General features: G+C 41.9%; 1 protein-coding gene across 1 annotated transcript in view; it reads left to right on the top strand.

Annotated features, from left to right (window-relative positions):
• The window catches only part of F13A1 (coagulation factor XIII A chain), a 269,662-nt gene that overhangs the window by 163,599 nt on the left and 90,097 nt on the right, over positions 1-15,966 (top strand). The window contains exons 10-11 of the mRNA XM_073631004.1: positions 9,736-9,824; positions 12,652-12,805. Of these exons, the coding sequence (XP_073487105.1) occupies positions 9,736-9,824; positions 12,652-12,805 (243 nt within the window). The remainder of the gene's footprint in view (positions 1-9,735; positions 9,825-12,651; positions 12,806-15,966) is intronic.

Here is a 15,966-nt window from a genome sequence, read left to right as displayed (position 1 = left end):
ATCACTCATCATTTAATTTAGACTACAAATATTTTCTTGCAAAGTTTTCTTTTATTATGCAATACATTTTTATTGAGTTTTCAAAATTCTGAGACATTTTTAAGTGCAAAATAGCAACAACAAGTAACCGTTTCTTTATCATACATCACGGGACACAGAGCCATAGTAGTTACTATGTGGGTTATAGGCCACCTTCAGGTGATGGACACTGGCACACCCTAAGACAGGAAGTTCACTCCCTATATAACTCCTCTCACTACTGGGAGTACCTCAGTTTTTTTCGCCAGTGTCTTAGGTATTGGTCACGAGTAAAGATGTGCTATGCTGAGCTATGCTGAGCTCCACTGGAGTATTCCTTGCTGGGGCAGGCTATGCAACCGCATCCATTCAAAGTGTCTTTTTAGGCCAAATTGAATGGTACCCAGGCCTCGTGGCAGAAGAAACTAGGTTTACCCAGTAACACTTCTCTTTTCAGAGAGCTGGACCCCGGGATCCAGTGCTTTGGTTTTTTCAGCCATAAAGTTTTCCTGGAGGGGTGCTTTACGGGTCCAGGAGTGTGGATCCCCCAATAAAAAGGGGCCCTGGTTCTTGAAGGTTTTTTAACGGAGCCCATCATGAGGGGTGAAGGTTGGGTCTGTTGGTTTTACCACAGAATCCCTGTGGCGGGAAAGGTAAGTGGATATTTCTAAGGAATTTTAATTTTCTTATGAATTATCTCCTTTAAAAGTAAATGTTGTCATGCCTAAAAGAGGCTGTATAGAGCACGTGCCTTGTCATGCTTTCCTCAGATCACTGTGTCAGTAGAAGCTGCAGATCCCCCTGCGGCTAGCAGTCCCAAGCCTCTGTTAAGATGTTGGGGGGTACTTTTTTCTAAAAACACCCCCCACCTGGACAGAAGCTCTCCCCCTCTCCCTGGATAGAGAGCGGAGCCAGAAAGATTGGTGGATGCCGCTCCGTTTTCCACTGCCTCTGCACAGCAGTTTGTCACAGCTCTCCTCCTCGCCACCCCCCCACGCACACACGCCAATCCCGTCGGATGGGAGGCCTGCGCTCGCGCGGAAAAATGCTCTTTTTTGAAAAGAGGAGGGGGTGTAGCTTAGCATGGCTTAGCGCAGCGTTGGCGTGCTGCAACGTCCAGTGTGGGAGTACATTTAAAACGCTCCATTTTGCTGACTGCAGCTGTCGGAGGGACACAAGATCAAAAAGGGGGCATGTAAGTGGTGACACAGGCATTCCCTTGGCACATTTACTAAAGCACCAAGCTGAGCACTAATAGCAGCGGCAGTTACTGGACTATTTTCTCAAGCAAGTGGGTGCAATTTCTTCTGGTAGTACCTCTGCATTTGTGCATTGGGCTATGGTCAGAAGGGGAGGTAGAAACGCCCCAAAAAAGGGCTCAAAAGGGACTCCCTCAAGCTCCCCTGAGAGATCTAAGGTGGCTGGTCAGAGTGAGCCATCAGGGCCGTCAAGTGTTGCAACTGTTTCCAACACTGCAGCCCCTGTCTATATTATTGAAAAGGTTTTTTCCTCAGCCATGATGAGTTTGGAGGAAAGGTTAGGGGCTTTAATCGCATCGCCTGAGGCAGAGAGACTGCTGCGGACACACTCGGCTGCAGTATTCTCTCATGAGATCTTCACCCCCCTCCATCCTCCTAAAAACTGGACAGCACTTTCCCAGGAGGACACAGGTCAATAAATCTCTCTTCCACCCAGCCCGTGACAGGTCCACACCACCCCACTATCCTTTCTCTACAAATTTAAAGGAGAACACACACACCATCAACTATCACATAGAACGCTTGAACGTGGACTGGTATGGAACACAGAAAATCCCATTTCCCATTTCAGGACGTTTTTTCCAACTAGCCATTATGTTGATGTACATATGTTGGCCTACTGGCATATAGAGACTGCGCCCTGGTTCTCAAAAGGCTCTGATGAAGAGGTTATCCTCGAAACGCGTCAGCCAACTCTAAACACCCGCCTCAACATGGGCTCATGATATTTTCAACCCATTTTTAATTTTCCATGCCTTTTATATTTTGTTACCTGTTCACTTGATACGTAGTATTGGTATTATTCAATTGTTTTTATTTGCTTCTAATTTCCTTTGAATAAATTTTATGTTTTGATGTGAGCTATTGATCACGCGCCCTTCATCCATCACTCTCCATATAGCCTTACCTGACCACCCCGGGGTCAATTTCTGGGCAGCGGGACATGCAACACCATCTTTTTTAGTTTTGCTACAGTTCACAATACTACTCTTCTCAAACCCAAACAGACCCTCACAAGCGCAGGAGTAGTCTTTCCTTGTCCACAATTTGCTTTAATCGCATCCCAGTGTGGGACAAAATGCGACAGGTCCCCTTCCATTACCCAGGACACTCAAACTGGGGGCGGGAGAAGATGAATTTCCCTCAGGGGACCGTGAAGAGGCTGATGACTCCTCTTCTAAGGCGTCAAATGTGGAAGGATCAGCTTCACAATATGAAAGATTGATGGTGCAATCTCTTACTGAGTTTGGTCCGCTCCACATTTATGCTACCCTTAACTGAGTCGGTTGATAAGTCAACTTCTTGTTTGGGTTCGCTAAAGCCTCCTCAAGCTGTGCATGCCTTTCCTGTCCATTCATTGCTGGAAAAGCTTATGAATTCTGAGTGGGATCACCCAAATAAGCATTTTTTTCCTCCTTAAAAGTTTTCAACACTTTATCCTATGGAGGAAAAATTCACTAAGAAGTGGGAGATACCAGCAATTGAAGGTGCTATATTCTCTGTGAATAAAAGTTTGACTTGTCCGGTAGACAATGCTCAAATGCTTAGGGATCCAACAGATAAGAAGTTGGAATTCCTATTAAAAAACACTTTTTCTCTGGCAGGTTCAGTAACTCAGCCTGCGCTGGCAGCAATTGGTGTATGTCAATCCTTGAGAGACCAGTTTAAACAGGTGCGCAAGGTTATTCCTGATCAGCAGGCCCAGGATTTAGCCGAGCTACCAGCAGCGTTATGTTTTACAATAGACGCCATGAGAGATTCTATTCTTCAGGCCTCGCACCTTATGCTTGGGCTGGTGCATATGCGTAGAATCTTATGGTTGAAAAATTGGTCAGCCGAATCGCCATGCAAAAAGCTCCTGACTAGTTTTCCTTTTCATGATGAACGGCTGTTTGGGGATGATTTGGATAAATACATCCAAAAAATTTCTAGTGGAAAAAGTAACCTTTTGCCAGTTAGGAAGAGGAGTAAACTATTTCATTTAAATGAGCCTCTTCTCCGGTGCCAGGGGCATCTGCCTCCAGGCAGTTACAATGGCCTCCACCGTCAAGTTCAAGAGGTAAACCTCAGAGTCAACCCCAGGGACAAAAGAGGTCCTGGGGAAGGAAACCTACAAAACAAAATACTAAAACCTCCTTATGAAGGGGCACCCCCGCTCACTCACATGGGGGGAAGACTTCTGCAATTCTCAAGGGTCTGGCAGGAAGAGTGTCGAGATAGATGGGTGACTTCCTCAATAACTCTAGGGTATAAACTCGAGTTCCGAAAGTCCCCATCTCCTCGATTTCTCAGATCAAACGTTCCCAGGGATCCAGAGAAAAAAAAGTCTCTCTTTCAAGCACTGGACCATCTTTTGTTTCAAAAAGTGGTCTCAGTGGTCCCCATGGAAGAGGAGGGATTGGGGTTTTTCAAACCTTTTCAAGGTACCAAAACCAAATAGAGATGTCAGACCCATTCTAGATCTCAAAGATCTAAACCGGTTTCTGAATATCCGCTCTTTTCGGATGGAGTCAATCCGATCAGTGGTCTCCATCCTACAAGGTGGAGAACTTCTGGCGTCCACTGACATCAAGGATCCATACCTCCATGTGCCTATTTTTTCCACTCACCTGAAATAGCTACGTTTCGAGGTAGAAAAATCTTCATTTTCAGTTTGTAGCTCTGCCTTTCGTTCTAGCTACTGCACCTCAAGTGTTTACAAAAGTCCTGGCCCCTCCTCTAGCCAGATTAAGGGCCCAAGGTATAATGATTATAGCTTACCTAAACGATCTGCTCTTGATAGACCAGTCGGTAGCCCACTTAGACCAAAGTATGATCGACTACCTGGAATACCTAGGTTGAATTCTCAACCTAGAGAAATCCTCCTTAAAAAACATCAAGGGGATTAGAATACTTGGGTCTAATCATAGATACAGCCCAGAAAAGGGTATTCTTGCCCCAGGCAAAAATCAATGCAGGAACTGATTTAGGTGGTCAAGGCAAAGAAGAATCCTTCTATTCGACTTTGCATGAGGTTGTTGGGAAAGATGGTGGCTTCATTCGAGGCCATTTCTTATGCTCAGTTTCATTCGAGGCTGCTGTAAAACAGTATCCTATCGGCTTGGAACAAGAGTGTTCAAACTCTAGATTTCCCAATGTGTCAGTCTCCAAGAGCCTCAGTTGGTGGTGGTTAACCAAGAATCTACAGAGAAAATCCTTCCTACCAGGTACCTGGAAGGTGGAAACAACAAATGCCAGCCTTTCAGGTTGGGGAGCAGTCCTGAAAGAGGTGACTGTCCAAAGGAAATGGTCCCAATCAGAAGTGACCTTGCCCATCAACATTCTAGAGATTCGGGCAGCGCACTTGGCCCTGAGGGCCTGGACGTTCAGGTTACGGAATTGTCCTGTCAGGATCCTATCCGACAATGCCACAGCAGTGGCCTATATTAATCACCAAGGGGGCACGAGAAGTCGTGCGGCCCAGAGAGAGGTGAATCATATCCTAACTTGGGCAGAAACCAATGTACCTTGCCTATCGGCAGTCTTCATTCCAGGAATAGAAAATTGGCAGGTGAACTAATTAAATCGCCAGCAGTTGTTTCCGGGAAAATGGTCCCTTCACCCCGATATCTTCCTGACAATATGCCAAAGATGGAGGATCCCAGACGTAGATCTGTTTCAACAAAAAGATGGACAACTTTGTGTCAAGAACAAAGGATCCGCTAGCTTGTGGAACAGATGCCTTGGTGTTCCCGTGGAATCAGTTTTCACTGATTTATGCATTTCCTCCTATTCTGCTGCTTCCACGACTTCTTTGCAGGATCAAGCAGGAAGAGAAGCCGGTGATTCTTGTGGCCCCAGCGTGGCCCAGAAGATCTTGGTATGCAAAGATCATAAGGATGGCAGTAGGGGACCCATGGACCCTACCACCATGTCCAGACCTTCTCTCACAAGGTCCGGTATTCCATCCTACCTTACAAGCTAAATTTAATGGTTTGGCTATTGAGACCCACATTCAGAAGAAGCATGGGCTGTCAGGTTCAGTGGTTTCTACCTTGATTAATGCAAGGAAGCCGGCCTCCAGAATCATATATTATAGAGTCTGGAAGTCATATGTCTCCTGGTGTGATTTCAGGGGTTGGCACCCCAGGAAGTATGTCATAGGTAGAATCCTTGACTTTCTGCAGATGGGGTTAGAAATGAAGCTGGCCTTGAGTACTATCAAAGGCCAGGTCTCTGCCTTATCGGTATTAGTTCTGTCGGTATTGCAGAAACAGCCTTTTGAGCCGATACAGCATATTCCCTTGGTCCTTTTGACAAGGAAACTAGTTTTTCTGGTAGCCATATCTTCTGCTAGAAGGGTATCAGAGTTGGCTACTCTTTCTTGTAAGGAGTCATATTTAATTATTCACAAGGATAAGGTAGTATTGCATCCTCATCCTAACTTTCTACCAAAGGTAGTGTCAGGTTTTCATCTAAACCAGGATATTGTTCTACCTTAATTTTTTCCAGAACCCGGTTCTACGGAAGAGAGGTCACTACATTCTCTGGATGTGGTGAGAGCAGTCAAAGTCTACTTGAAGACAACTGCTTAGATTCGAAAAATGGTTGTTTTGTTTGCGTTGCCTGAAGGTCCTAAAAGAAGACAGGCAGCATCGAAATCTACTATTTCTAAATGAATTCGGCAAGTAATTGCTCAAGCTTATGGTTTGAAGAGAAAGAGTCCACCCTCTCAATTAAACGCGCACTCCACTAGGGCTGTTAGTGCTTCGTGGGCAGTGCATCACCAGGCTTTCATGGCCCAAATCTGCAAGGCCGCAACTTGGTGTTCAGTCCATACATTTACCAGATTCTATCAGGTGGATGTAAAAAGGCATGAGGGTATCACCTTTGGGCGTAGTGTGCTGCAAGCAGCAGTATAAGTCCTTTAGTCTCATGGTGCCCTACTTTTGTTGTGTCTCCCTCCCCTCAGTTGGCATTGCTCTGGGACATACCACATAGTAACTACTATGGCTCTGTGTCCCATGATGTATGATAAAGAAAATAGGATTTTTATAACAGCTTACCTGATAAATCCTTTTCTTGGAATACATCACGGGACACAGAGGTCCCTCCCCTCTTCTAATACATGTATATTGCTTTGCTACAAAAACTGAGGTACTCCCAGTAGTGGGAGGAGTTATATAGGGAGTGGACTTCCTGTCTTAGGGTGTGCCAGTGTCCATCACCTGAAGGTGGCCTATAACCCACATAGTAACTACTATGGCTCTGTGTCCTGTGATGTACTCCAAGAAAAGGATTTTACAGGTAAGCTGTTATAAAAATCCTATTTTTCATTGCAGCAGTATACAGGAATTCAAAGAAAACAATAGTTCAAATCTTTACCGTTGAAATAGAATAGCCCTATAGAAAGAAACAAGAAAAAACTCAGTGGTTGAGTGGTCCAAATCCTTACTGTTAGACCAGTGACTTGCTGGAAGGGTCGAGGAAGGACTTAAGGAGGAATGGTTGGACCTAAGGAGAAGGGTGAGTAGAAGGGCCATGGTCTAGCTAGGCCTAAAGACCAAAAAGGCCAGCATTAACTTCTGAAGGTAGGAAGGAAGTGTGAAAACTAGGGGCACCGAATAGAGGAGTATTTTTGCATTGTGTCAGACAACCGGTCCTCTGTTTTCTCATACAGCATACTCTAAGTGATCCTGGATTTAGTTTCAGCTATTGAGAGATTGAAAGTTTTCCATGCTTAACCAAACATCTGCTCAGCAGCAATAAGGACATGGACCATACGTTTAAATTGTACTTTAAGGAGACAAGGTTGTCTAACACGAAGAAGGGCATATTCCACAGTAATCCCCTGTACACATGGCCGGATTTTCCGACGGAAAATGATCGATGGGAGCTTGTTGTTGGAAATTCCGACTGTGTGTAGGCTCCAGCAGACATTTTCCATCTGAATTTCTGTCACGCAAAATTTGAGATCTGGATCTCAAATTTTCCGACAACAAAATCCGTTGTCGTAAATTCCGATCGTGTGTACACAATTCCGACGCACAACTTCCACGCATGCTCAGAATCAAGCAGAAGCGCTGCACTAGCTATTGAACTTCATTTTTCTCAGCTCGTCTTACGTGTTGTACGTCACCGCGTTCTTGACGTTTGGAATTACCAACAAGATTTGTGTGACCGTTTGTATGCAAGACAAGTTTGAGCCAACATTCGTCGGAAAAATCCATGGATTTTGTTGTCGGAATGTCCGATTGTGTGTACGCGGCATAAGAAGGGCTTCCTGGCCCACTAATTTAGTTATAAGAGAAAAGACAGCAGCCAAGAATTGCTGAGCCATAGCCACCATGTATGATAGAAGGTTCCCAGTTGTCCACATCTCCAAACAAAATTAGGAGAGTAATCAGGTACAAAATTATAGATTCTGTTGAGTACTAAGTAACAGCGCATAAGTACTTTGTAATCAGTTTCAACTAGCTAGTGCTAGGATCTTACTGTCACCCATATTTGAGACCAGTCCCCACATCTAAGTCTTTCCCCAGATCTATATTGAGTATAAGTTTGGAGCTGAGATGCTGACGAAGATGACGCCAAAGCATATATAAGTGATATGATGCCTGGCACATGTGGGTCAGCGTAGCACCACTGCTGAAATGGGGTCAAAAGTAAAGGACAATCAGGAAACTTAATATGATGTTCTATAAAGTGTTTTATCTGGAGATATTGATATAGTTCTGTGAGAAGGTATTACTCTAATGGTCATGATAAGCTTGGAGATTTGAGTCACCCTGCCTGAAAACTAGAAGGGGAATGGAAAGCTAGAAGAAGTGCTGGATCGTTAAGGAAAGACATTATAGGCTTGCCTGAGGTCTGTAGTACAGTGGAATATTTATGGGCCTCCTAGACCTGGGTGCTATGTTTCAATATAATTCACTAAATTATGCCATATAAGGTTATTAATGCAAATCAGGTAGCATGAAATTTAGAGATCTGGACCAGCGGAGCTGGTTGGTTATATTTAGCAATGCTTGGGAGACCTAAGCCTCCAGAAAGTTTTCTTCAAAGGAGACTCACACCTCAGTAAGGGCTTACAGTTGTTCCAGATAAAGCTAAGTATAGGCCTAGAAATTTATGCAGGGGCAGCAACTGGAAGAACCCTAAAATATTGAAGCAACATAGGAAGAAATGTTATGTTGCAGCAATTCTCCCTAACCAGGAAAGTGGAAATTTATTCCAAGCAGCTAAGAGAGATTGAAGTTTGCGCAATAAAGGGGAGTAATTATTTTTATAGAGGTTGGCAAAGGAGTCAGCAAAAGAGATCCCTAAATCAGGAAGAGCATTAAGAACCCATGGAAAATCATAACAATGGTGGAGATGGTGGGACAGGTTTCTTATCTGCTAAAATTGAAAGGTGCCAATAGGGTTAGAAGTTGGCTGATTGCTATTGCTCCTCCAAATTAAATCTGGCACTGGGGATATCCATACAGTGCATAAACATACACACTCTTTTTTATATATACTTATTTTTATTAATTTTTTTATGAGGATTGTAGAACCTCATCTGACTGCCTTTTTATATCTATAGCCAGCTAATTTAATGGGTGTCACTGGAGTAAACTGTAACTCCCGGGAATCCTATTGGGATCCCAAACCTTAACCCAAAGTCATAGATTCAAACTGCAGTCAATGTACCGGCTAATGAAAGCCACACGTGGATTTTCAGTAATTTTAACCACTTTTTTCCGCGTTGGAGGTAGATCGTTTTTTATATGCTTGAAAATACGGTCATCGTTACCCCTACAGCTGGGGTGGTGGCACAGTGTACAACCTGCACAATACTGAACATCGAGAATAGAAGGGATACAAGGGAGGAACATCAATTAGGCAACGAAGAGCACTGAATAGTACTAGGTTTCTATCAAGGAAATCTAGTTTGTGCTTAGTCTTGACTTTCTTACAGCCCTCGGTAACTGATCAGTGATCTTAGAATACATAACACAAACAATTGATCAATCAATCAATCAGTCAATCCAATAATCAATTCATAAGCACCATCATGTCAATGAAAACACACGATATTGATCTAAAGTACATTAGTAATTAGATTGCTTGAAACAAATGCCATAAGCAATTTGCTGCTGAAGCCAGCCTGTGTGACGTGTAAATTCACACTTTCACTCAATCAGCAGTTGAGAACAGAGTTTAAAGCATGTTTATGCTAAACAGTGGAACTGGCACCAACCACCTAACAAATAGGGGGGAAGGTCATTTGGCCTTCTAATTAATAGCATGCTATATTATTATAATATAATACACCTACTTGAACATACAAAAAAAAGTAAACAAGGTCACAGAGCAGCTATATGTGTGAAAACACAGTATAAGACTACATTACTACAAGGAAGATATAAAGCAGAGTGAGAAAAGAGAAGAATGCTATGAGATTTGTCTTCTAATTTGTAATATTGATCATCTCTAGGTATGTTTAGATGTGGTCCTGCATCTGTTCAAGCCATTAAACATGGACACGTCTGCTTTCAGTTTGATACGCCTTTCCTTTTCTCTGAGGTATGTTTTGGTTCTATCTCATCATAAATTCAATTTTGTAAAATAAATTCACTACAGTAAAATAATAACAGCTTCTAGATAGTGTTTTGATTTATCCAGTTATGTTTCATATAATTTAAATCTGTAATGTTTTATATAAAAGCAAGATATTTTCAAAGCCTTTAAGATGTGATATGAAATTTTAATTTTCCATCATTTACCTGCAACTGACTGAAATGTTCATTAGTCACCCTAATATTTTTCGTATAATTTTTAATATACTGCCATCACAAGTTACCAGTAATGGTGGTCATTTTAAAATGAATTATAATTACAACAAGATACATTTTCTAGAAATGTATGTACTAAAAACTTTTAGCCCTGCCAGAAATCTTGTGGGCTGATAACTTTTTGTGTTTTCTGCCTATACTCGCTGTTATCAGTTAGAACTCTTCCCAGTTTACTGTGGACTACAGAATGCCTCCTCTATGTTATGGAGAGGAAAAGAAGGGAACGGGTTGTATAGTTCTAAAACACTTTTTGTCCTAGGTCGATATTGTTGCTCCTCCATACTGTAGATACAGTACCGTGAGTGAGCGTTGTCACTCTAGGACAGAAAGTGTCTTACTGACATGATCACAGGTGAAAATAAAGGAACAAAAAGTCTGATAAAAAGTAAACTAATACAGTCACCACATCCAAGGGATGGTAAGCTGCAATATATTACATTTTTGTTCTTAGGTTTAGATATGCTCTAAATTTCACTTTTGTCATTTTGTGAGCAATGTAACCATTGCAGAATGTGAAAGACATTTTGGCTTACAAGTGCTTCACTGGAAAGGTGTGTGTGGGGAGGGGGGGCATCATTCACCATACAAAACCAAGCTCCATCCCACGTCATACTGAGCAACTTATCCAGTTGTCGCCTGGTCTATGGCAGAATGATGCCGAAGCCAGCCTCTCGTCCCTCCGCGTGGACGTAATGTAACGCTGCGGCGCAATCTGTCACTGGCTGTCATTGCTATAAGAAAACATAATGTGTAAAAAAAAAAATGTACTACTGATCACTTCCCCAGAGTAGTACAATGTTACTATGGTAACACTCTATTGCTCTGGTCAAAGTGTGTTAAAAAAATCATAACAAAGAGAAAATAAATAAATACAAAAAAAAATAGAAATATATATATATATATATATATATATATATATATATATATATATATATATATATATATATATTTATTTTTGTACTGTCACCAGTCAGTGTCCCTGATCTCACCACCACACCAGGTATATGATGACACTATACTGCACTGGCGAGAGTATGTAAAAAAAAAATTATGACAAAAAATTACAACTTGCCATGCCTCTTAATAAATACCTTGGAACCTTGGACTGTCTACATTCCAAAAAGAAGTCATTTGGGGGACATCTGTACTGTCCTGACATTTTTGGGCCTCAGGAAATGAGCTCGGCCTTCAATACACCGGGACTGATCAATTTTCAGATATATACCATAGTTTGTGGACTGTATAACTTTCCTACAGACTAAATATAATATGCTGATTTGGGTTATTTTCACCAAGAAAATATAGCAGAATACATTTTGGCAAAATTTTATAACAGAAACAAAGAAAAACTTGTTTTTTTTTCCAAAATTTCCTGTCTATTTTTGTTTATTTTGTAAAAAATAAAAAACCCTGCAGTGATTAAATACCACCAAAAGAAAGCTCTATTTATGTGAACAAAATGATAAAAATGTAGTTTGGGTACATTGTTGCATGACGGCGCAATTGTCATTCAAATTGTGACAGCGCAGGGCAGGAAAGGGGTAAAAGTGCCTGGTATTGAGGTGGTTAAAATAAACCGATGCAGCTGGTTAAACTGAAACCGAGAGGTAATACTGCTGGTATCTAGCTTCATTTTTTTTTTTCATGAGTGTGGAAATAATCTCCAAAATGAGGGCAATTAATAAAATAACATTGACTACTCCTCCGCCAGAGTTCTAACATTTCTGAATTCTGCAGCTGGCCAGTGTTTCACTAACTGCTAAAGTTTCCTTGGTCTATTTATAAGAAAAAAATGCTGTGTGAATGTATCAAATGTGTCTAATATGTTTATTTCCTATGATTGTCAGCTCAATCTAGCTGCCATAATGCAGTGTTTTCCTGTTAAAGGTAAAATACGGCATTATGGCCACTAGATGGCATGGATAATCATAGGATATAAACATATTATACACATTACGGGGATTATTTTTTTCCCACAGCATTTATTTTTATTTTTATAAATGAACACTTTAGCCTTCTCATTTTCTGATCAGTTAACCACATTTAGATTTTAGCAGATGCTTTAAGAGAGTTCTCCAAAAATGAGAACTACTCTTAAAGGCAGGGTGCTTGAAGGCAAAATGATACATTGTGCAAGCATGCCCCGTCAGTGTTACTTTCAGAAAGCTGACCAGCGCAATAATGTGCTCCAAAGCTTGATTCAACAGGACCATGTAGTTAAAGTCTGCCAAAAACCAACATTATCATGTCCAGAGATTTACTGTTTTTTCTGAAAAACTACTTTCCTGTGCCCTTTGGCCAATCTATGGCTACCCTTTTTACCAGAACATACTACCTGTCAATTTCACCCAGTTGCACTCACTGTATTTAATAACAAACCTCTTACGATTTTTTAAATCTACCTCCCAGCTTCAACAGAAGTAAAAATAATACTTCTAATACATGATATCATGCATTTATTTGAAGAAATATTTCCTAAAATGCATTGATCTATGTCAGATAGCTGAAGATGGTGAAATATTTTGGATAAGCCACACATTTCTGTTTTTTTGTTACAGGTAAACAGTGACATTGTTTATTCTAAGGCATTGAAAGATGGATCCAAAGTGGCTCAGTATGTTGATAAAACACATGTGGGACAAAAAATTGTTACTAAAGAAATAGGAGGAAATGAACCGCATGATATAACTGATCTGTACAAGTTCTCAGAAGGTGAGGTTTGTGTGTTACTGTTGGAATGCTGGTCTATTACCTTAGGCTCCAGAAATTAACTTTGGATAGACTCATGATATCAAGCGTTTAATCAATCAAACCCGGGAATTCCATTCAGCTCATAGTCCAGATCTAGTTATTCTGGAAGGCACAAGTCAATTAAATTAAATCGATAAAAGAAATGAATTAATTAATAACCTTCATATTCCCTCTATCCACAGATGGTCCAGAGAAAGGCAAAAACCCTTATCAACAATCTGTACTGTTGTTACTTAAGGCTGGGTTCACACTAGTGCGAATTGGATGTGGATTTTTCCCTGCATCCAATTCGCACAGCAGGAAATTGTGACCGGCTCTCTATGGAGCCAGTTCACATATCTCCACAGCGGCTCCAGTGCGATTTGCACAGGAGTCCTGTGTATCTTTTGGTCCGTTTCAGGTCCAAATTCAGCCTAAAATTCGGGCTGAAATCAGACCTGAAGCAGTGAATTGAACCGCACTGGCCTCCTGCTGTGAGCCCCTGCGTGCTCATATGTGAACCCAGTTTAAAAATGTTAATAACCAGTTATATCCTAGGCTAGTTTCTATTTATTTGCAAACAGAATTTTGTAAGCCCATTGACCTTTAAGAGAAACTTCACCCTTCATGTCATTTTTTTTTCTTTACCCTCTTACCTTGCTCACTAGATTATCCTCTATAAACATACTCATACCCCCAGAAAAAACAGTGTTTTCCTGCTGTAATCTGTTACTCCGCTCCTGTGAAACCATGTTCCGGTGCCCCCACTTTCATTTATTTCATTGGGAGCCAACTGTCTCTTCCTAGTTTTTGCAGCTGGCTCCCTTATAAGGCACCATGGTGTATGCTCAATGTGTGGTTGATTGCCTCAAAGCCTCCTGTGTTGTTTGCTGTGAGTATTCCAGGAGGCCATAGGTGTCACCTTTCCTTTCTCTGCAACAGCTTTCAATGCTCTGATGATATGGCTGCTCTGATTACCCTTTTATAGTGGGGGGACTGGCACGTAACAAAGCCCCTGTTATTTGCCCTTTTAAGCCAGCTGACCTAAGTCAAAGACACTTGCCATGCATTATGGGTACAAAGCATTACATCTGACAAAATCCAGCATTAGTTTGCCAGGACTGCAAACCAAGAACAGGCAAATCCATCTCAAACCCATGGTGGAGCAAAACCCAAAACCCATCCCTAGTTCTAACTATTTCACTCAAAAAAATGATGTGGCCAGCCTGTAATGTTTCTTCTGGCACTGGATCCCTTGTGGGTGCCCACCTTGGGACATATTCCAACACAATATGCGTTAGCTGCAGGCTGCTATACAAGTCTAGGCCTGCAACACTGCCACTTGGGGTGATCTTGTCTCTTTGTCCACTGGGAAGGTGAAGAGCCGGGGGGCACCCTAACTCCTATTGTCTGCGAGGACACACTGATGTAAGTAGGGGCTATGACCCCTTGTCTAGGCCCAGAGTGCCACTGCCCTAGTCCCTTAAGAGGTGCTGGTGCTGCACCCTCTTTAGTGATAGTCTACGGCTGAAGTTGATCCCATAGGGACTAAGTCTAGGTTTACATCTATTCAGTTGTTGCTGATGCCTTTTTTTAGACACATTTTGCGGTGCATTTTGCATTTTTAAACCTGCATTTTTTTATGCGTTTTTGCATGCATTTTTCATGCATTTTGCGTTTCGCATTATGAGGTTTTTTTGTTCCCTTTAAAAACACTGTATATAGCTGGAATGGGTCAGTGGGCCTTGCCAGTTCACACTCAGCTAATGATCTGGGGAGAGGTCTGCAGCATCTCCTCCAATGGCACTGAATATTTTAGTCCTGACCACTGAATTCTCAGCCACTATTTCTGATTTTATGAGAAGGCTATCTGCCCTGTTAAAGGCTTTGGATCATAAGGGCTGCCCCCTTTCTCTCCTGCAAGGTCCATCTCTGATTCTCCTGTTGCAACTTCTATGCTCCCTGAAGAAGAGGAGGATGAAGGATACTCACTGTCTCTGAGGGCTCCACTCAGGAGAATCCACTGATATCTCTCCTATGCTAAAGATACTATTTCTATCCTTATTGATGCAGTACACTTATGCCTTGCCTTGCAGCAGCCTAAAGATTCCCTGTTACTCTTGAAGACTGTCTTGTATAGTGACTGGCCCCATCTGTAAAAGATGTTTTTTCCTCCCAAATACTTTGCTCTGCAAAATCCTTAGGGAAGGGTTCCTAAATAATGGACAGCCCTTGTCCCCAGCCATTTCCTACCTTCACAAAACTCTTAAAGTACATAAGTGTCCTGTTGTTCAAGGATCCTGTAGGTAATTGATTAGAAGCCCTCTTTAAAGACATGTTTTCCCTGGCTGGTACGGCTAGGCATCCTGCCTTGCATACTGTGTCAGTCTGTCAGACCTTGGCTGTCTGGTCCAAGGGAATGTTCCAAGACCCTGGGTAAGCTCTTTCAGATCCATCAATCCTCTAGGGAACCTCCCAGGTCAATTATTGCTTATCTTCAGCCAGGGTACCTGCTTGCTTCCATTGACATCAAGGATGTCTATTTGCACTCCCTCATTTTTCCTCCACATCAATGCTACCTTCAACACCTAAGTTCCATCCTTGGTGTTTCCTACATCCGATTTACGGTCTGGTGGTCACCTGCACATCCCTTGGAGTCGTGTTTGGAGGTCCTTGGTTCCTTGGAGATTTGTCGATCTGCCAACTTTGGCACCCTCGCTTTACTGACTCATCGTCGCTGACATTCGAGGCCACCTGTTCCGGTAAGAGTAGATATACTCCTTTTTGTTGAAGATGTACCCTCCTTGTCGCTCTACATGCCGGACAGTACCAGTTTACTCCATCCCCGTTTAGCCACTTTCTGGTGGTGGACTTACACCGGTCCTTTCTAGGACCTTTATATTCATTGAAATTTTAATATTTTCACTCTTCATTGTTTTTTGTATGATTGATTCCTTATCACTTGTTTATTATGTGTATACAGCCATATATGTTCACCCTATAGCGCTACATTTTTCATTATTCACCATTCAGCATCTTTGTCACATTATATATGTAGTAGCTTTTCACTTTATATATCTTTTTTGAGTTAGCGCAGTCATATTTTCCATTTACTAAATGTGAAATGTGAATGTCAATGGAGT

This window comes from Aquarana catesbeiana, linkage group LG05 (assembly GCF_042186555.1).
Source record: "Aquarana catesbeiana isolate 2022-GZ linkage group LG05, ASM4218655v1, whole genome shotgun sequence".
In the NCBI taxonomy this organism is placed as follows: Eukaryota; Metazoa; Chordata; class Amphibia; order Anura; family Ranidae; genus Aquarana; species Aquarana catesbeiana.
The sequence above is the reverse complement of the archived record's forward strand: the minus strand, read 5'-3'. Positions and strand labels throughout refer to the sequence as shown.